Here is a 22,066-nt window from a genome sequence, read left to right as displayed (position 1 = left end):
TGTTTCTGCTCATGACTTTGACCTTTGGGGCTAATGATTTAAATTGCAAAAGAGAAAATGCATTGCTTTGGACTGTTATTAAAGAGTCTATTATCCGTTAATGAGATTAATCTTTATTGTTTTTTTTTATTTGACCCTCTAATAAGTGATAAATGTAATAAGATAAATATAAGCGATAAATACACTTATCTGATAAAGATAAGTGTATTAATTATATGTCCATCTTTTTATTTTTTTGCCATTTTTTTAATCAATAGATAAAAAGAGGTACAGATTTTCAAAAGTACACATGCAGATTAAAAGCCACATTACAAATATAGGGGAAGAAAGACCTTTTTTATCCCTGATCATAACAGTTTCTGCAAGCAATGGGGGAGGAAAGGGGAGGCCATTCCCTCGGGCTAGCACAGTTTTCTTACAACCTCTTCTCAGTCGGAAAAGAAAACTTTCATCACTGGCTGATTTATGAACTGTTGGCATTCCCCCCCATGGGATTAGAAAGCCTTTTTGATTTTTCTCATTGCTCTGTAAAAAATAAAAGCCAGTCTAACTTATTAATATGACACTCGGACATGTGGCTTAAAAAAAATGATTGCATGGTCACCAGACACAATTAGCCTTTTTTAAACATTGACACCACAAATTCACCAGCAGTTTGAAAGGTCAGCCAAATTTATAAAAGGTTTTCACAGTTTTTTTGCTTCTTGAAACCACCCCCAAAATAAATCCAAACATACAGTATATTTTTCAGCCTGTAGCAGTAACTGCACATTATGGATGTAATGATAAACAGTATTAATGATAACCACAGTAAAACTTCAGAAGGTAAGTACTGCCGTTTTAAATTCAAATTTATCGAAAAACCGTGATTTGACACTTTGATAAAAAACATGCACTTTGATAAACTCCCACACTAGCGCAAGCTCGCTAGCTATCTTAGATACAAACACGAAAACAACAAACAATAACTTATGTCCTTCCACATTAATAAACAACATACCATAATATAAACTTGCATGAACACATTACTGTCTAGGCAACTTAGATCTTCAATATTGCACATTGAGCCTACATACCGTGCTCTCTTAGAAAAAACGGGTACGAATACACTGGGTACGCAAAGTATTTAGACACCTTTAAATTTTTCACTTTATTTCATTACAGCCATCAGCTAAAAATAAAAAAGATAATTTTATTTCTCAATAATGTACGCTCGGCTCCCCAGGAACAGAAATGTAGAACTTTTTCCAATTTATTAAAAATTACAAAAACCTGAAAAATCACATGTACATAAATATTCAGATCCTTTGCTCAATTCTTTGTTGATGCACCTTTGGCAGCAATTACAGCATCAGGTATTTTTAAATAAGATGCCACAAGCTTGGCACACCAATCTTCGGGTGGTTTCGTCCATTCCTCTTTGCCCAATATTTTTTGCAGCACCGCTTAAGCTTCATCAGATTGGACGGGAAGCATTTATTTTCTTCCAGGATATCTCTGTACATTGCTACATTTATCTCTGCCTCTATCCTGACGAGTCTCCCAGTTCCTACTGCTAAAAAACATCCCCATCCCCAGCACGATGCTGCTACTACCACCATGCTTCAGTGTAGGGATGGTATTGGCCTGGTGGTGAACAGTGCCTGGTTTCCTATGACGCCAGGCATTCACGCCTAAGAGTTCAAGCTTTGTTTCATCAGACCAGATCATTTTTTTTTTCATAGTCTGATAATCTTTCAGGTGCATTTTGGCAAACAATTAGCTAAGAAATATCTTCCGTCTGACCATTCTACCACACAAGCCTGATGGTGGTTTGCTGCAGAGATGGGTGTAAATTCCATTCTGGAAGGTTCTCCTCTATCCAGAGAGGTATAGTGAATGATATTTATATAGCGCTTTTTCTCTAGTGACTCAAAGCGCTTTACATAGTGAAACCCAATATCTAAGTTACATTCAAACCAGTGTGGGTGGCACTGGGAGCAGGTGGGTAAAGTGTCTTGCCCAAGGACACAACGGCAGTGACTAGGATGGCGGAAGCGGGAATCGAACCTGCAACCCTCAAATTGCTGGCACTGCCACTCTACCAACCGAGCTAAACCGGTTGGTAGAGTGCTGTAGCTTTGACAGAGTGACCGTCAGGTTCTTGGTCACCTCCCTGACTACACTAAGATGAATGAAGCAATGTACAGAGACATTCAGGATGAAAACCAATGCTTCTGATCCAACCTGATGGACCTTGAGAGGTGCTGCAAAAAGAAATGGTTAAAACTGCCCAATGATAGATTTGCCAAACTTCTTGCATCGTATTAAAAAACCCAAAATTGAGGCTGTAATTTCTGCCGAAGGTGCATCAACAAATTATTGAACAAAGGGTCTGAACACTTATGTTCATGTGATTTTTGAGTTTTTTATTTTTAAATAAATTTGCAAAAAAAATATCTACATTTCTGTTTTTTTCTACCCAAATGGTGTGCTGAGTGTAAATTAATGAGAAATTAAATACACTTTTTTTTATTTGAGCTATAACTGCTGCAATGAAACAAAGAGTGACATATTTAAAGGGGTCTGAATACGTTCCGTACCCACTTTATATTAACAAAGAAGAAGCTGCGTACAACACAAAGTAAACTTGTGTGACGTCACATAAACAAGACGTGAAGCAAAGTGAACAATCAATTTGCTTATATAAGTAAAAAATAAAAATAAAACTTTTACAAATTCAAATGGGAAAACATTTAAACACCCAAATAAAAATATGGGTCTTAAAAATCCAAAGCAATAAATAAAATAATACGAATAAATATTCTCTTAAGTAAAATAAATTACCGTTGATATTTTATTCCTTTTTTGTATTTACTGTAAACCCAATGTTGTTTCTATGACCACTTTTTTGAGACGAGGCCAAGGCAAAGTGCCTCAAAAATATGAACATTTACATAAAAACATATTTTAGCCAAACCAGGTCCTAAATGTGATTAATTGAGTCCTTTTAGATGTAATAACATAGTAAAAATAATTAATTGTTGCTGTTTTTATCCCCCACGTTCTTTTGTTCTCTGTTTTTGTGTTGTATTGTCATGGTAACATTTGAACAGACCACTTTCATTTTTTCCGTAGGCGCGTTGGTTCTGGGAAGCTTATTTCAGCTCCATGAAGGCTATAGGCTTGACAACGCTCCAGATCATCAATGACCGCATCTACCCATACGCCGCACTCACCTACGAGCAGTGGAATAATCCACCTGTGGTGGTAGGTAACTGGACCTTTTTGACATGCATCTGGACAATACTAACTTAGTTATTCAAATTTAATTGATCTAATTTGGATCTGGAAACCCAGGCCTGTGTTATATAATTACTTTTTTGTCTTTGTGATTTAAAAAAATATAACATCACAAAAAATTTACACATTGACTGGGCAAAAGGGAATATACCGTATTTCTTAAAGCACAACTCATTTTGATAGTGCAATCGTTTTCCTTGCAAATGTTCTTCTTGAGGGTGTTTGCAATTGGATTCAAGCCTGGGGTCTGTCAAAACTTATGACTAGCCAATCCAATCTTTTTGATATTTTTGTTGCATGCATTGGATCCTACCCATACTAACAGCTAAACATGATAATCATATTTAGCTTAGACTTTTAAGATTTTAGTGCCAAATGCCCTCATACTTGGAGAATTTTATAATTTCCACAAACATAGCAATAAAGTCATTGCCACAACATATTAACTTGTAGGTTTTGTGCTATACTTATGATCATACTCTGAATGTGGAAATTTCCACCTTGGTTTTATAAAACCATGGCACACACTTTTGGAAGACTTTGTACTATATATTTTTGTTTTACGTAGCTTGGCTTTGATATATGTACAAATATTATATTCTCATGTTGTAAACAAGCAATGCTTGACAGAAATGTTTTGCAACGGGTATATGTCCAAAATAAAAATAAAAGTACTCCTGCCCAAAATATGACCACATCCAACGAATGCTAAGGCTGTTTTAACACCTATAATTTACCTTCTTTGATCCAGATCAGTTGTTTGGTATGTCCAAAATCGATGGATTTTATATTTACTAGAGTTTAAATGCTGTCATCATCATTAAAGTTGTCCAAACGATCTGTGCCAATGTGAAAAACAAACTACAGTTCTAATGTTTACTGTGGCTATGTGTTCATTGTGCTTTGTGAAACACGACACGACCATCCAAGTCTTTGTATTCTCTGGGCATTCAATCGATTGCAACTGGGCTGTTCAGTTTGTCTTGGGCATTTTGCCTTTTATGCATAGCTCAAGGCTAGATCTGACCAATCGATGTTTATGAACATGAACTAATGAAGCCTTTTCAGTTCGTCTTGGAAGACGTTTTGTCTCTAATCCAAACAGTCAAGTTGTAATCGATTTAATGCCCTGAGAATACAATGACAATGAATGAGAACATCCATAGACAGCATTGAACAGTTTTGATCATTATGTGTCTGGTATGCTACAACAATATAAACACAGCATGTCCATCCATCCATTTTCTACCGCTTATTCCCTTTCGGGGTCGGGGGGAGTGTGAACACAGCATGTATCACACATAATGTTTCTGTCCAACTAGCAATCCAGACTCCAGCCCTTCAATCTTAAAATCCTGCATAAAAACCGCGATCTAACAAACTAAAAATAATAATAGGAACCGAGGTTAAGATGGACTTTATAATTTTCTGAGCGGGCTGAAAGTGAGTGTTCTTAACAGTGTAGCCCTGATTCTTTTTTTTAATTTTTTATTTAATTTTGATCTTTTTTTATTTTATTTTTTTCCTTCTCCATTGGCTACTCTCCGTGGAATGTCACAATTCAGTGATTTCTTCAGATTCTCTGAACCTATATTACGGACCTTTGATCCCTCAGGCGGTACTGCATCAAAAACCGACATCAGTGTGTAAAGGATATTACTACATGGGCTCAGGAACACTTGATAAAACCACTGTAAATAGCTACAGTTGGTCGCTACATCTGTAAGTGCAAGTTAAAACTCTACTATGCAAAGCAAAACCATTTATCAACAACACCCATGAACGCCGCCAGCTTCGCTGGGCCCGAGCTCATCTAAGATGGACTGATGCAAAGTGGAAAAGTGTCCTGTGGTCTGACGAGTCCACATTTCAAATTATATTTGGAAACTGTGGACGTGGTGTCCTCCGGAACAAAGAGGAAAATAACCATCCGGATTGTTATAGGCGCAAAGTTCAAAAGCCAGTATCTGTGAAGGTATGGTGGTGTATTAGTGCCCAAGGCATGGGTAACTTACACATCTATAAAGGCACCATTAATGCTGAATGGTCCATACAGGTTTTGGAACAACATTTGTTGTCATCCAAGCAACGTTATCATGGACGCCCCGGCCTATTTCAGCAAAACAATGCCAAGCAACGTGTTACAACAGCGTGGCTTCGTAGTAAAAGAATGCGGGTACTTTCCTGGCCCGCCTGCAGTCTAGACATGTCACCCATCGAAAATGTGTGGCATATTATGAAGCGTAAAATACGACAGCGGAAACCCGGACTGTTGAACAAGTAAAGCTCTACATAAAACAAGAATGGGAAAGAATTTCACTTTCAAAGCTTCAACAATTATTTTCCTCAGTTCCCAAAAGTTTGAGTGTTGTTAAAAGAAAATGTGATGTAACACAGTGGTGAACATGCCCTTTCCCAACTACTTTGGCACGTGTTGCAGCAATGAAATTCTAAGTTAATTATTATTTGAAAAAAATAAATCAAGTTTATGAGTTTAAACATCAAAATGTCTTGTCTTTGTAGTGCATTCAACTGAATATGGGTTGAAAAGGATTTGCAAATCATTGTATTCCGTTTTTATTTACATCTTAACACATTTTCCCAACTCATATGGAAACGAGGTTTGTATATATACACATATATATATATATATATATATATATATATATATCCATTTTGCTACCGCGGGGGGCGTTGGTGCCTATCTCAGCTACAATCGGGCAGAAAGCGGGGTACACCCTGGACAATTCGCCACCTCATCGCAGGGCCAACACAGATAGACAGACAACATTCACACACTAGGGTATATAAATGTGCTGTAATGGATCCTCTCTCTTCCCTTAGCACTTTTAACACACATCAGAAGTCAGGACAATCTTATTACACATAACATAATCCACCCTTTGCTGTCTTTGTTTGGAAGGGAGAAAATCAGAACAAAGATACCTGATTGTCTTTATTTGTGTACCCACATTATGTGGATAAATGTGGTTGTGAGAGTCTGTGGCTGCAGACAACTTGGCTATGCAACCAACTGTTGAGAGCTGTTAAACATCACATACTCACTTGTATTCAGTGTGTGGGATTCAATGGGTATGAACATGAAAAAAATGGTTCTGTTGTGATTTGAACCAAGTCTGACAGGTGTACAGAAGAGTTTAATGAAATTGTCAATTGTTTAATCGAAGAGATTTGGCTTTACACTTCATTTACATGAATATACTTTATATCACCATTTGCAAGGTGAGTGAGTATAATCACCAAAAAATTATTCCCGGGCGCAGCCACCGCTGCTGCTCACTGCTCCCCTCACCTTCCAGGGAGTTATCAAGGGTGATAGGTCAAATGCAGAGGATAATTTCACCATACCTAGTTTGTGTGTGTGACAATCATTGGTACTTTACTTTAACACTGTTTTGATTTCAGTTCGGGCATAGAAAGAAGAACTTCTACAAAGCACAAAATAAATTAGCGCAACACCACCAGCAAAAAGAAATCTTCCAATTCATGTCAAACTTTAGGCTGGTGATTGAAATCACATTTTTCCAGGGCTGCTAGTGATGTGATGCTGGGGTTTTGTGAATGAAGGACTGGCTGCTAAAAGTAAAGACAGACTTCACTTTTAAGGTTGAGGCCTCTCAGACTAAAATGTTTCGTGTATACATCTGTGTTTTGGCTGTCAATTAAGGGAGAAAGAGAGAGACCGAGAGAGACTTAATCCACATTGATAACCATCTAAAGAGTAAACATTGCACACACTGGTTTTCTGTCAGTTCCTACTTAGAAACTATTGTGACAACTAAGGATGTCAAAAAATGTTGACTACTAATAGTTACACGTATCTCATAAATTAGGAAATAATTAAATTAGCCATTATTATTCAACAGGTGAGTGTGTATAATCCCCCTCTAAACTATATTATTTTATTTTCATTATTGTATATGTATAAAAAAAACTGTTTTTCAAATTGGAATTTTACTGGGTAGTGTCTGTAAAATGTTTCATAACACTGTATGTTTTGTTTTTCTCATTCTTCTGCTGACAATATTTAACATACATATAAACATGCCCTTTTAAAGCGACATTTATTTTTGAACGGCGGTCTCAAATAATCAATTTAACCTGGGGCCGCTTGAGGTAGAGATTGTGCCGCAATGTATTCACTTCAAAATCACGTTTTAACCAGGTGACATTTTTTTTCAATTATTCCAATAGCACTTATGATGGGCCTTAAGTCTTTCTAAATTTAAAATGAATATGCAAATTTTATATTTTCACATTGCTTCAAGGAAGTTGCTCTATGTGTTGCCCAATATGTTTTTGTTGTACTGTCGTTTTGGTGTCTGCACTATTCAGTCATTTAAGATTGCTACATTATATTACTATTATCTTCCTCGGATGTGAGGTCCGCAATTACACTGCACAACAATGTTAAGTAGAGGGCCACGAAATATGAATCTACTTGCCACAAACAACATGCGGGCCATGAGTTTGGGGCCCTGTTTTCAGAAAGTGTCCAGACATTTTTTTCCCCCCAAAAGTCAACAATGTATAATGAAGATGACTGCATTTTGTTTGGAAAATAGGTACATTTAGTCAATATCCGAAGTAAAATAGGTGTATGTTGGTGTTAACTTTGATTTTAATCAATACGCTACTTATATAGTGAATACAGAAAGTTTTCAGACCCATTAAAATGTTTTGCTATTTGTTTAATTCCAGCAATTTGCTTAAATAGAAAAGTTGATTTTATTCCTCATTAATGTACACTCAGCACCCCAGCTTGACAAAAAACAACAAAAGTAGAAATGTTTGCAAATGTATTAAAAATATTTAAAAAACTAAAAAATCACATGTACAAAAGTTTTCACACCCTTTGCTCAAAACTTTGTTGATGCATCTTTGTCAGTAATTGCAGCCTTAAGTATTTTTGAATATGATACCACAAGCACCTATTCTTTGGGCAGTTTCACCAATTCCTCTTTGCCCATTCCTCTGCAGCACCTCTCAAGCTCCATTAGCTTAGATTGGAAGCATTGGTTTTCATCCCGCATGTTCCTGTACATTGCTGCATTATTCTTTCCCTCTATCCTGACGAGTCTTCCAGTTCTTGCCGCTGAAAACCATCCCCAAAGCACGATGCTGCCTCCACCATGCTTCACTGTAGGGATGGTTTTGGCCTGGTGATGAGCGGGGCCTGGTTTCCTCCAAACATGACGCCTGGCATTCAGGCCAAGGAGTTTAAGCTTTGTCTCATCAGATCAGATAATTTAGTTTCTCATGGTCTGAGAGTCTTTCAAGTGCATTTTGGCAACCTTTTTACTAAGAAATGGCTTCTGTATGGCCACTATACCTCACAGGCCTGATTGATGGTTTGCTGCAGAGATGGTTGTCCTTCTGGAACGTTCTCCTCTCTCTACAGAGGAATGCTGCAGCACTGACAGAGTTGACCATTGGGTTCTTGGTTACCTCCCTGACTAGACTAAGATGAATGCAGTAATGTACAGAGACTTCCTGGATGAAAACCAATGCTTTCCATCCAATCTGATGGCGATTAAAAGATGCTGCAAAGAGGAATGGGCAAAAAGGAATGGGCGAAACTGCCCAAAGATAGGTGCACAAAGACTTGAGGCTGTAATTGCTGCCAAAGGTGCATCAACAAAGTATTGAGAAAATTATCTAAATACTTATGAACATCCCAATGTGTCCTGGGTCTTCCCCGTGGCCTCCTACCAGCTGGACGTGCCCTAAACACATCCCTAGGGAGGCGTTCGGGTGGCATGTTGGGAAGACTATGTCTCCCGGCTGGCCTGGGAACGCCTCGGGATCCCCCGGGAAGAGCTAGACGAAGTGGCTGGAGATAGGGAAGTCTGGGCTTCCCTGCTTAGGCTGCTGCCCCCGCTACCCGACCTCGGATAAGCGGAAGATGATGGATGGATGGATGGACTTATGAACATGTGATTTTTGAGTTTTTTATTTTTAATAAATTCGTAAACCTTCCTAAATTTCTGCGCATTTTTTCTGTCAAGATTAGATGCTGAGTCTACATTAATCCATCCATTCACTTTTCTACCGCTTATTGGCTTCGGGGTGACAGGGGGCGCTGGAGCCTATCTCAGCTACAATCGGGCGGAAGGCGGTCTACACCCTGGACAAGTCGCCCTCTCATCGCAGGGGCAACCCAGATAGACAGACAACATTTACATTCACATTTACACACTTGGGACAATTTAGTGTGGCCAATAAACATTAATGGAAATAAAATTCACTTTTTGATTTCAGCAAATGGCTGCAATGAAGCAAAGAGTAAAAAAAAAAGTCATTCTGATACTTTCCGTCCCGACCGTATGTTTTAAGGGAAAATTATAAAGTACTTAAGCTGAATCCAAGACTTTATATTGGACAGAAAAAAAGCGATTCAGCTGTTAGATTTGTCGTAAGTTGTTAAGTTGCAGCTGTCTTTTCATCTCACTTATTTTGTTTGACAAATGACTTGAGTGTTTTTGTAATGAGTGTATGTTGCGTATGTGTCACTTTAGTTATTTCCCCTCAACGTTTGTTTGACAGTGTGAGAATGACCACAGGGGAGTTTCCACTTGCCAGTAAAGTGATTATTTTATTGGTGCTTGATGTGGTTAAACAATTTTGGGTATCTCTGGCAACAGTATTTTGTTGGTGTTGTAGAAGGTATCACATTATTATATAGTCAAATGACTTGGACAACTTTTCACTGCTGCCGCAATGGAAGACTTTTTATTTTTATGCTTTTATTTCATCATAATGCTTCTTTATTTGTCTGAGTAAGACCTGCTTGCGTGGAAAAAAGTCATTGTTCGGTTGTGCTAATTTCTATGTCAAAATGGTCCGTTTTTGTAAGCTTATCTGTGGGGGAGGAGGGAAACCCTCAAAGTTTATTTGGTCATTTTATTTGGAGAGCAATGAAAGAGGAGTTTCACATTGATGAAAGGCAGTTGCTGTTAACTACCTGGCTATTTTTTACTTGTTCCCAGGTTTCAACTTCCTCCCTTTTCTTAAACCCACTTGTCTCTTGGTTATCCCACCTCACTCAAACAGCACAGGAATTACAGATATTTGAAAGGAGACAGTCCATCTTGTTGTAAATTGTTCTCTAATTGTCTTTTTATTTCATGATATTTTGATGCTATGAGGTTTATGTGGTGGACTAATCCAGCCTTCTTTCCCCTCCCTGATAGCTTTTGGGAAATATTGGATGATTTTTGCTCCACATTAAAATCCATAATTTTGAAATTACTGATGACTTCACTTTTATGGGAAGTGGTTATTTAATGACTTTCCTAAAATCATAGGAAACCAGACAATGCTATCTGAACTAAACAGAAAATTTTCAGAAAAAACTCTAAATATAGGTGCTTTAAACTAACTTGCTCTTGTTATTTGCTATCTGTCTTGTGTAGAAGTGGTCCAGTGTAAACAGTCCCCTCTTCTTGCCACTTATCCCACCAAGAGCACCTGGGTTCACAGCAGTGGTGCTGACCTACGACCGCGTCGAGAGTCTTTTCCGGGTCATCACTGAAATCTCTAAAGTTCCCAGCTTGGGTAAGCTGCTGGTGGTGTGGAATAACCAGAACAAAAGTCCTCCTGAAGGTGAGTTAATCATTGATAAATCAAAACGTAGCATGCGGCTTCATCTAATCAGAAGCATTCCAATGAATAATGGAAAGTGTGTGGGTATAAAGAAACGCCTTACCCTTTACTTACAGTTTTAGCTACAGAGACTTTAAATCTCTAGTCTAAAATACAATTGGGCCATTCCAACAAATTTGCACCATTCATTTGTTGTAAGCCAAAGATGAGTCATTTAAGTACCAAGGCTGAAAGTAACCAGAGTTAGTATTTTGAGCATAGAGCTAGCAAATGGAACCACATGGCTTGACTGTCCTGAGATTTTACTCCCCCCTCCATCAAATATACATTATAAAATATATTAGTTATGGTAAATGGGTTGTACTTGTATAGCGCTTTTCTACCTTTTTAAGGAACTCAAAGTGCTTTGACACTATATCCACATTCACCCCATTCATACACACATTCACACACTGATGGTGGGACCTGCCATGCAAAGCGCTAACCAGGACCCATCAGGAGCAAGGGTAAAGTGTCTTGCTCAAGGACACAACGGACATGGCTAGGATGGTAGAAGGTGGGGATTGAACCAGTAACCCTCAGGTTGCTGGCACAGCCACTCTCCCAACTTTGCTACGCCGTCCCCCACCGTTACTTAGTTTTGGCCTTCCCATGCCCTGCAGGGGATCTGAATGACAACCTCCTGTGGACCATGTGACCTAGTAAAAGGCTTGAATACTTTTTGAATACAAACAGTACAGCTGGGCTAAGAACTACAGTAACACAAAATTTCAGAATTATTTTTACATTAGATTTCATGGTAAAGTCTCATTTTAGAATGCAGGACAGGCAACAATGATAGTTTCCAGTGTAAAATATTTTCCAAATTTGTCCTTAAAATTGTATTTATAAAATATGCAACAAGTAAATTTGATCAATTGCATTTTTTGTCTGTAGATTCAAATGGCATTTAGTGGAATGGGGCCCACATACATGTACAGTTGTCATGTAATGTTACCATTTGGGACTCCCTAAAAGATATCCAATAGTTCGTAGACCGGGGCCCAGAAAATAAAATAAAAATTACATAACCGCTATTTCACAAAGGATACAAAAGGACACTCAATAGTCATTTTTTAGAAAATCCAAGCAGCCGTTTTTGACTGTATGTTTTGTCATTCATATCAAGTAGGACTGCAACTATTATTTTGAAAGTCGTTTATTTAGCGATTTTTTTTTTCAAATAGTTGGCTAGTCAAACAATCACTGCTTATGATCTGCTGTACACGCTTAAGTTTGACGTTGAGTCTGCAGCTTGACTTAAACTGTTTACACATTTTTTTTGTAAATCTATTATTGACAAAATAAACTTCAATAACTGAGAAACAAATAGTTTTACTTTATTACACACACCAAAAAGTATGTATCCAATAAAAATTTATCAACAGACTTAGTGCAAGATGTCCTGTAAATATGACATTCAGTGCAAAAATTATTTGTATCCGGTACTGTTAAGGTTATTTTGCTACAAGTGTTTACCTAAAGGAACAAAAATGTAAAGATGAACAATACTGACAGTCTATAAATAAATATATTATTGCTTGTATTTTGTCACGTGACTTCTTCCCGGAAGTGAAAACGGTGGTGGTCAACCAAGCCAGGATGGCTGTTGTGCCACAAGCAGCGCGCCAACTCTCTGAGTACGCAAGGGGCCTAGATCTTCCTGCAAAAAAGCAGATAAGAGCAAAAAATCAATCTATGCAATTGAATAAATCCCTATACTTTATGAAAAAAAGATTTGTCGAGTGATATCAAGGATTATCTGTCAGTGGAGTTCACAGACATATCGAACTATCTTGTGCTCCAGATGTCATTCTACACAACAAAACAGATTAAAACTTGGAAAAGCATGGATGTCTACAACTTCTTTGCATGTGGCTGGGTCAAGGAAATTGGTTTCAGAACATTGTTTTTGCTTGAGTACGGTTGCTTTTCAGGATTTAATTTTGCGTTGACAGCCATGTTTGATGCACGCGCCGTTTTACGAGTTTGCATGTTTTTCTCCGTCTTTAGCCAAATATAACTAAAGATCTCAACGTTGTGTAGGTATTGGAAGCTTTATTTATGATTGTTGCCTTTGTTAAAGCTTAACTTATAGGTTTTGCTCACATTTGCTTTCTTATATTTAGACTCGCTGAGTTGGTGATTTACGAAACACTCATAGCAAAAAATGCGTTTTAAGAACCCCTAAACAAGGTAAAATGTTAATAATATCAATGTTATACTTACATGGGAAATACTAAACAATAAGAGTATATCAAACAAACCTTTAATGAAGTGATCACTGCAAACTCGAGCGTTCTTCGACTACACTCCCTTCGTGTGCCACTATTGTCATCGCCGCTTTGTAAAATTTTGCACTCCTCTGCCTTTTTTGATTACCTCTCGAGGAACTCTAAAGAAACGTATATCCTTTTTGCGATTTGAACGGTTCGTACAACCGAAAATAACGCAAGCATCAGGCAGAACCGACGTCGGCTTGACCATCACACATTTAATGAGCCGAACGTGAGCCGTACAGACGTCATATAAATCCAAGCAATTAATAATAATAATAATGGATTAGATTTATATTGCTCTTTTCTATTGTTAGATACTCAAAGCGCTCACAGAGAAGTGAGAACCCATCACTCATTCACACCTGGTGGTGGTAAGCTACATCTGTAGCCACAGCTGCCCTGGGGTAGACTGACGGAAGCGTGGCTTCCAGTTTGCGCCTACGGCCCCTCCGACCACCGCCAATCATTCATTCATCATTCATTCACCTGTGTGAGCGGCACCGGGGGCAAAGGGTGAAGTGCCCTGCCCAAGGACACAACGGCAGCGATTTGGATGTCAATAGGTGGGAGGCGAACCTGCAACCCTCATGTTTCTGGCACGGGCGCTCTACCCACTACGCCAGGCCGCCCCTAATTAAGTGGCTAGCCAACAATAACAAATCTTTGTTGATTAATTTTTATAATCGACGTTGTCGATAATGTAGACTACTTGTTGCAGCCCTAATATCAAGAATTTTTTCCCAGAAAGCCCAATATAATGCTCATGAAATGTCTTCAATGTGACATTTAAACCAGTAAACAACTTTAAGCCTTACTCTACTGATATTATAGTATTCTATATAACTGGAATTATATCAAACTGATTTTTGATTTTGATTGGACATGTCATTGTGAAAATGCTTAAACAAAAATTTTAAAGTATTTTGGAGTTCGGGTGTTGGTGGAGGGAACAGTTATAAAGTAATCTAAAATAATTTCTGTTAAAAGGGGGGCACATAATTATAAGAATAGTATTCTTCCATCTGCTCCTTTCTGATCATGGAAATGTATAAGAAACAAAAAACAGTGAAAGTGTCAACTGTACGTGGCTTGTATATATGCATTTTTATGAAAGTAATACAAATAAATGATGATGATGATGATGATATTGGGGTAAAGTGTGATGTTGACCAAAAATCAATTCAGCCCCGCTGCTGTCAGAGTTGACCAATATAATGAAGTAGTGAGAAAACTTTGAAGTGCTTTGTTATGGCTGCACGTTTCCTTTTCATCGGAGGGGTCAGTGGCGCTTGGCTGGAGCAGCGTGACCCATTAGAATTAACGAGGGGCCATTGACAGGTCAGACTCAGGTCTCAGTCAAGTACAAGGGAAGGTTTTTTTTTCTTTGACACCAAGTTTTGACCTGATTACTTTACATGTTGCATTTAGGTAATTGTGTAACCTTTTTTGCACCATTTAGTACTAGTACTGGCAGTCCCTGTGAGATTCTAGAGTATATATTTTTAGATCCCTAATTGTAAAATTAGTTGAATTACAGTATATGAATATGAGTGTGAATGTTGTCTGTCTGTATTGGCCCTGCGATAAGGTGGCAACTTGTCCCGGGTGTACTCTGTCTACCGCCCGAATGCAGCTGAGATAGGCTTCAGTACCCCCTGTTACCCCGAAAGGGACAAGCGGTAGAAAATCGATGGATGGATGGATGGATGGATGGGATGTTCCGATTGGAATTTAATTCAAAATATCCCTTACTGTTGGCATTTAACAATGGTTTACTTCTTAAACTCTTTACACCTAGGTTGTGTTTCATTACCTTTGTTTGGAGTTTAGAAAACATGTTTGATTTATAGGTTGGCCGTATCCCGGCTAAACTTAACTAATTGCACAGCATCATTATATTCCCTCTTGCCAATATAGAAATAAAGGAAGGGATGAGGTATAGAAGTTGGACAGACTGAAAGAATAAATTTGGGATTTTTACATAGCAGCTTCCCTCGCCAACAACGTTTGACATACGTCGCCGGACATTGTTTGGAGGAGCTGGAGCTCGTCTTACACTCTGCCAAGCACCATTTGCACCTTTAATGAGAGGACACATTGTTTGATCTTTGAGCTATGCCACTGACTCTGCCCAAGATCCTAGACATGTTCAGACATGCCACAGGAAAATCTGTAAATACATTAGTTTTGCAAATGCTCTAGTTGAGCACAGTTATATGATTTTTCCACGACTAGCACAAAGAATCAGTGGTGAATTACAACTTATATATCCGTTATTACTTATTCCAAGTTTACGCAGTCATTGTCTTAAATTTGTAAATAAAACTTGAAGCAGCTCAAATCTGTCATATACATGCGTGATAACCTACAACAAGCAATACACTAAACCATTTTTAAGCAAGTACAATGGTCAAAAATGGCCACTAGTTTATTTACTAACATTTACACATTTTTTTCTTCTGTTGTAAATTTTATATCACTTTTAGGCCGCTGTGAAATACAAATATGAATTATTACTTGGCAAACACAAAGGCCTACTGTAACACTATTAACTGTGAGCAAATTAGATATGTTAAGCGCTGCAATCCCCGCACAAGGGTTCCTGTGTACCTGGAAAGCACTACCCCCTAACTGGGACTTCTTTTGGTCTTGAAAAATGACCAAGAACTTCTTTCTGGCAACTGTTCCTTTGATCAAAACATGCTCACATTTTTAAACCAAATCAGACCTTTGCACCCCAGGTAACCTTTCTTCACCGCCCTAACTTTATGTAGGCTGGGAATAATAGTTTTTTTATTCTCTTGTCTTATAGAATCCCTCTGGCCTAAGATCAGCGTACCTCTCAAAGTTGTGCGGACCAAAGAGAACAAGTTGAGCAACCGTTTTTTCCCTTATGACGAAATTGAGACTGAAGCTGTGCTGGCAATCGATGATGACATCATCATGCTGACATCAGATGAACTGCAGTTTGGCTATGAGGTGAGCAAGTTCCTGCCAACCCCCACAAATAATTTTCTGTGTGTCCACCGATAATGACCGGGAACCCTTTCCTCATGATCACAGCCTTTTAAAGTTATTGTAGAAAATTAGAGTCTCATATCAGGATTTGACAGCCTGCTGCTTGTGTTTGATGACTGAGGAATGTTGATTGGTTTAAAGCCAACAAACCTGCCCTGCCCTCACCTGAATGCATTTAGGAGCTATTTAATAAAATTGTAGCTAGTTTAAGGAGAATTCCATAGAATTAGAAGCATCACCAAAGATTAGTTCACACTCACTGGCAAATATTATATTATACATATTTCAGCTCATTTTAAAGCCAGTTTTCTATAATTTTCCTTGGACTGTTATATTTACATCAAGTAGTAAAGTTTGTCTTGCTATAAAAGTAAAATTATTTGGTTAGCATTTTCAGCACTGAGTGTGTATGCATGCCTCATTAGCTATTTAAATAGTGTGAGTGTGACGATCATTGGTACTTTAACTTTAACTGACACTGTACAAGTATAACAGCGTTTTTTGTTGATTAAATGATTTTAACAACTGAGAGTAATGCAACTTGACACAGTACTACATACTGACAGACACACTCAGACTGCATAAAACCTTTGTTCATTGTAATCCAATATACTTTAAATGTGTTTTGTGTTGTAGAGGTAATGATTTAATGTTGATCAACGAACAGACTGCAGCGTAATTAGTTCCACACTACTAGTACTGTATTTTTCCATGCAATTGTGGTTGGTGTCCCGGCAGAAGGGTGCCAAATAACTATTACTATTCTGCACTTGAAATGTATTTAGCTTGTGACAATGGAAAGTCAACCGTTATTTATTTACCCTTTTTTGATATGAGCTTGTTTTTCTATATTGCCATGCCATGCAGGTATGGAGAGAGTTCCCTGACCGGCTTGTGGGTTACCCAGGCCGACTGCATCTTTGGGACCATGAAATGGGGAAGTGGAAGTACGAGTCAGAGTGGACAAACGAGGTCTCCATGGTTCTAACTGGGGCTGCTTTTTACCATAAGGTGACTCACACGCAGACTAAACTTCATTTGTACCATTGATGCAGATGTAACTCATTTTGGGAAGGGGTTTTTTTTCATTGAAACTGGGGATCAAATGACATGGAAATGTTGCAGAGTGAACAGTTTCCTGTAGTCTTGGGTGTGTAGACTATAAAAGACAGAAAGATCAGATTGTGTTGATGGATGAGCAGAATGTTGTAGGCTGGACGAGGTTATCAGCCATCCTCTTAAGAGCTCATTCACTCACTGTGGTTCTTGACCAATTCTGTCCCTCCTACGTACTGCCAGGTCATCCAGTGACTGCTTTATTGTTCTTAATGAGCCTGTAGTTAATCTGCGTCTTGTGTGCCTCTCTTTCTTGCAGTACTTCAACTACTTGTACACATACAAAATGCCAGGTGATATCAAGAACTGGGTAGATGCCCACATGAACTGTGAAGATATTGCCATGAACTTCCTGGTGGCTAACATTACTGGCAAAGCCCCCATAAAGGTATATTATACTCATCACCTCATTTTTTGGGGCTCTAACCCCACAGTAAGGGGGGTGGGTGAAGACAGACAGAGCGGACCAACATTCTGGATTTAATCAGTTGTCACCCTGCCACTTCACTGCTTCGCCGCCCCCTCATTCAGGTGTCGGGGCCCAAGCTCCAATCCTGCCTTAACCTCCGTTATCGGAGTGAGACTCCCCCTTGCAGTGTGTTTTCATAAGCAGGCACACACACTGCCACCATATCACAATCTTCAGCACCCCCCTACGGTTTCATCCTGTCTCACCATATCTCACTTGGGTTCTTTCAGAAAGCTACTTTTCTCTTCTCTAAGCACTCACACATTCACTGCTTTAGAGTTGCACAGAGGCAAGCCATACATCATCACTCTGCTCAGGCAACAATCTCCTCATGGCGCTTGCTTCCTTTGTTTGAAGTGGCAGGACTATTTCAGCAGAAGTGACCGTCGATTTAGCTTGTCTGGCAAACACTAACAAAACTGAACTGACATTTTTGGGTGTGACTTTCAATAGGTGACCCCCCGGAAGAAGTTCAAGTGTCCTGAATGTACTGCCATTGATGGGCTGTCCTTAGATCAGACTCACATGGTGGAGAGGTAACGCAATTATTGGAGGGGAATTCAACACTCAGTTGTTTTTTGTTTGTTTGGTTGTTAACTTCTGAACGCATTTTATCACCAACACCCCATGACACTGTTAGAGATGTACAGTGTTAACTTATTGATATACATTGGAACCTGTCTTGGTCCACCATGTTCTTCCACATTCAGTGGAACCTTGATTTACAAACTTAAATGGTTCATTAACAGGATTTGTAAATAGAAAAGTTTGTATTTTTAAACACATTTCTCCATTATAAACTATGTAAATATGATTAATGGGTTCCAGCTCTGATAAAAGTCCATATTTTAGTTTTAAATTAGAAGACTTTGAACACAATATTGAGCGCTATTTAGTTGTGTATATCAAAAAAATATAAAAATGGGTTCTTGGATCAATTTTCTGTTTAATAAAAAAGTCAAAACAACTGCTCTGCTGACATGCACACACACACACACACACGCTGTCACAAGCCCAGTAGTGCACTCACAGTTTGACATCACAAATCCCTGTAAAGTTAAACGGCCAGGACGCTACAATGATTATGAATAAAAAATAAAATGTACTTCACTTTGTTGGTTAATTCTACTTGCGGGAGAGGGGGAGATGGGAAAAGCAGTGTTGACAACGCTGTGGATACTTCCCAAATGTTTCAAACCACACATTGACAGGAAGGATGGGGCGCATACAGTTATTTCTGTATTGCACTGACAACATGCACTTATTCACGCAACTGATTGAATTTCCACACGCCATTATAAATGTTACTTTTGGAAATACCGTGATTTCAGAACTATAGAGCACAGCTAATTATAAGCAGCACCCAGAAAATTTTTGGACAAATGTGATTTTGTACATATTGTATGTTGGCCGTACAGGTTTGTAAGATGCAGATGTACACTTTGAAACATGACATTTTTATACAGGCGCTTGAGTTAATTTAAAAATGTAACCAAAGTCAGTACTCAAAATAAAGTAGCCTCCTGGAGGGCGGTCGTTATTCTTTTTTCTCCTGCGTGCTGAAACCGCTAAAGTCATCTTTTTCGGCCCTTGGCAATCCAGCTTTTCAGCCCTCGTTAGTGCTGGTGGCTTTCTGTTTTGTGCGCCGACTGTTACCTTTGGCTTTGAGGCTGCGTCTTGTGCATTTTATCGTTTCCCCTCCATAAGGAGGGTGAATCCATAACGCGCTAAATGGCTCACTGAATGATTGTGCGAATGCCTTTGAGTTAATGTGAACAATTGCATTGGTTCACTAAGTCCTGTTCAATAATTTAATTGGTCTGATGTGACGAGGTTCAACTTATTGGCGGCATCTGAAGCTCATTAACCTGGAAAAGTCCATTAATTAGCTACAGCATTGTGTAAAACGCAGGGTTCAAAGCATGGAAAAAAGGTACCAGCTTATAATATGGTTATTACTAGGAGTGTGGGAAAAAATCGATTCGAATTCGAATCGCGAATCTGACGTTGTGCGATTCAGAATCGATTCACTTTTTTTTTTAAATCGAATTTTTGGGGGGGATTTTATTTTGGGGGATTTTTTTTTTTTTTAATTAATCAATCCAACAAAACAATAAACAGCAATACCATAACAATGCAATCCAATTCCAAAACCAAACTTGACCCAGCAACACTCAGAACTGCAGTAAACAGAGAAATTGAGAGGAGACACAAACACGACACAGAACAAACCAAAAGTAGTGAAACAAAAATGAATATTATCAACAACAGTATCAATATTAGTTATAATTTTAACATAGCAGTGATTAAAAATCCCTCATTGACATTATCATTAGACATTTATAAAAATAAAAATAAAAGAACAATAGTGTCACAGTGGCTTACAGTTGCATTGCAGCTCATAAGCTTGGCAACACACGGTGACCAATATTTTCACAAAGATAAAATAAGTCATATTTTTGGTTAATTTAATAGTTAAAAAAATGTACATTTTTGCAATCAGTTGTCAAAACATTGTCCTTTACAATTATAAAAGTTTTTTACAAAAATCTACTACTGTGCTTGCATGTCAGCAGACTGGGGTAGATCCTGCTGAAATCCTATGTATTGAATGAATAGAGAATCCTTTTGAATCGGGAAAAAATTGTTTTTGAATCAAGAATCGTGTTGAATTGAAAAAAATCGATTTTGAATCGAATCGTGACCCCAAGAATCGATATTGAATCGAATCGTGGGACACCCAAAGATTCACAGCCCTAGTTATTACGGTACATCTTTGTTGTGCTTGTTACTACTCCTGCTTACCTCTCTTTTGGTTGCAGCCGGGCATTACATGTTGGTAACATTGTCCACAATTACTTGAGCAAGACCTGCGTTACCAACATGAACGGAATTTGAGCTAATGACCCAGCTAGATCATGATTAAAAGTTCATATTTTAAGCCCAAGTAATGCTGTTAATTAAACCATCCTTCCTGCACAAGAAATATGCAACTTATCATCCATCTAGATTTTCATTTTCTAGTTAAAACGTCCTCACTGTATCTTTAATTCAACTGTTGTTTTCCTCTTCAGATCTGAGTGCATCAACAAGTTTGCATCAGTTTTTGGTACCATGCCACTGAAGGTGGTGGAGCACCGGGCTGATCCGGTTCTCTACAAAGACGACTTTCCAGAGAAACTCAAGAGCTTCCCCAACATCGGCAGTCTCTGACTAACGTGCGGTCTGTGTTTTGACCTTGTCATAACCTCTGCAGACCCAAGCCTGTCTCTCACACCAAGGTATATTTTGTACTGATGTGTTAAAAATATTTCAACGGCAGTTTGTATGGAGACCTTTGAGGAATATTAATGACGTCGACTGAATTAGCCTCACTTAGCTCCAGCTGTTATGTACGTTCAAACATACAGTATGCATTCTGCTTCAGCAATGTACAGTAGTTGTAATTTATTATTTGAATACTTTTATTGGTTGTATTGTAGGCACAGTGTAAAATCGACCATTCTAATCTGCTGTAGATTTAGAGTATACAAACAATAATCTAATATTTAGATTAAATGCTGAACACAACTACCGGGTGGTTTTCCGTGCATGCGACGTCACATTGTCGCAAGTGTGTTTTCAAAAGGCGTACACCCCTGTTGTTTTTTTGCGCTTAAGTTTATTTCATTTTGTGTCCACGTCACTGTTAAACTTTTAAGATGTTACCCTTGTCTTGCAATGCCTTTTATTTTATTTTCAATATCCTTAAGGTCACTGTAACTGAAGGTATGTGTTCCTTATTTTGGAATATAAAATTTAATTGAATTGTGAACATCCCATGTGTATGTTTTGATGGCCCAATTTATTGGGGGGGGGGGGATCAGCCTCCATGTAACACACCCCTACCCCAGCCTGTCACCTGTTATTAATATAGGCTGCCTAATCCGCCCTGTTCAATGTCAGCACTTTAAAAGACTGCTGTTCTTATTTTTGTCATCTTCAATTAGTGTCATACTCTTGTCGGCAGCAAGATCTCATTTCAGGCCGTGTGTGCTTCTAAAACGCATTGATTTGGTTTGGGTTTTTTAACGTGACTCTCGGGACGACACAACATTATGGGCTCATGTCAACACAATATCGTCACGCACTACAAATTAATAGTTAGTGTTCAGCAACGTGTGAAACTGCAGTTTAACATCATTGGAAGACAAACCTTGGAGCATACTTCTAACCTAGGAGTGTCCAAACTTTTTCC

The 22,066-nt window shown here is 38.5% G+C and overlaps 1 protein-coding gene across 2 annotated transcripts in view; it reads left to right on the top strand.

Moving 5' to 3' along the window:
- ext2 (exostosin glycosyltransferase 2) overlaps window positions 1-21,643 on the top strand; it is a 35,422-nt gene extending 13,779 nt beyond the window's left edge. For both annotated transcript variants that reach the window (XM_061887013.1, XM_061887014.1), the window contains exons 9-15: window positions 3,118-3,249; window positions 10,719-10,908; window positions 16,039-16,205; window positions 17,112-17,255; window positions 17,620-17,748; window positions 18,283-18,365; window positions 20,904-21,643. In XM_061887013.1, the coding sequence (XP_061742997.1) occupies window positions 3,118-3,249; window positions 10,719-10,908; window positions 16,039-16,205; window positions 17,112-17,255; window positions 17,620-17,748; window positions 18,283-18,365; window positions 20,904-21,042 (984 nt within the window). In that variant the 3' untranslated portion in view covers window positions 21,043-21,643. The remainder of the gene's footprint in view (window positions 1-3,117; window positions 3,250-10,718; window positions 10,909-16,038; window positions 16,206-17,111; window positions 17,256-17,619; window positions 17,749-18,282; window positions 18,366-20,903) is intronic.
- The last annotated feature ends 423 nt before the right edge of the window (window positions 21,644-22,066 follow it).

This window comes from Nerophis ophidion, linkage group LG25 (genome assembly GCF_033978795.1).
Source record: "Nerophis ophidion isolate RoL-2023_Sa linkage group LG25, RoL_Noph_v1.0, whole genome shotgun sequence".
Taxonomy (NCBI): domain Eukaryota; kingdom Metazoa; phylum Chordata; class Actinopteri; order Syngnathiformes; family Syngnathidae; genus Nerophis; species Nerophis ophidion.
This window is presented reverse-complemented; position numbering and strand designations above follow the sequence as displayed.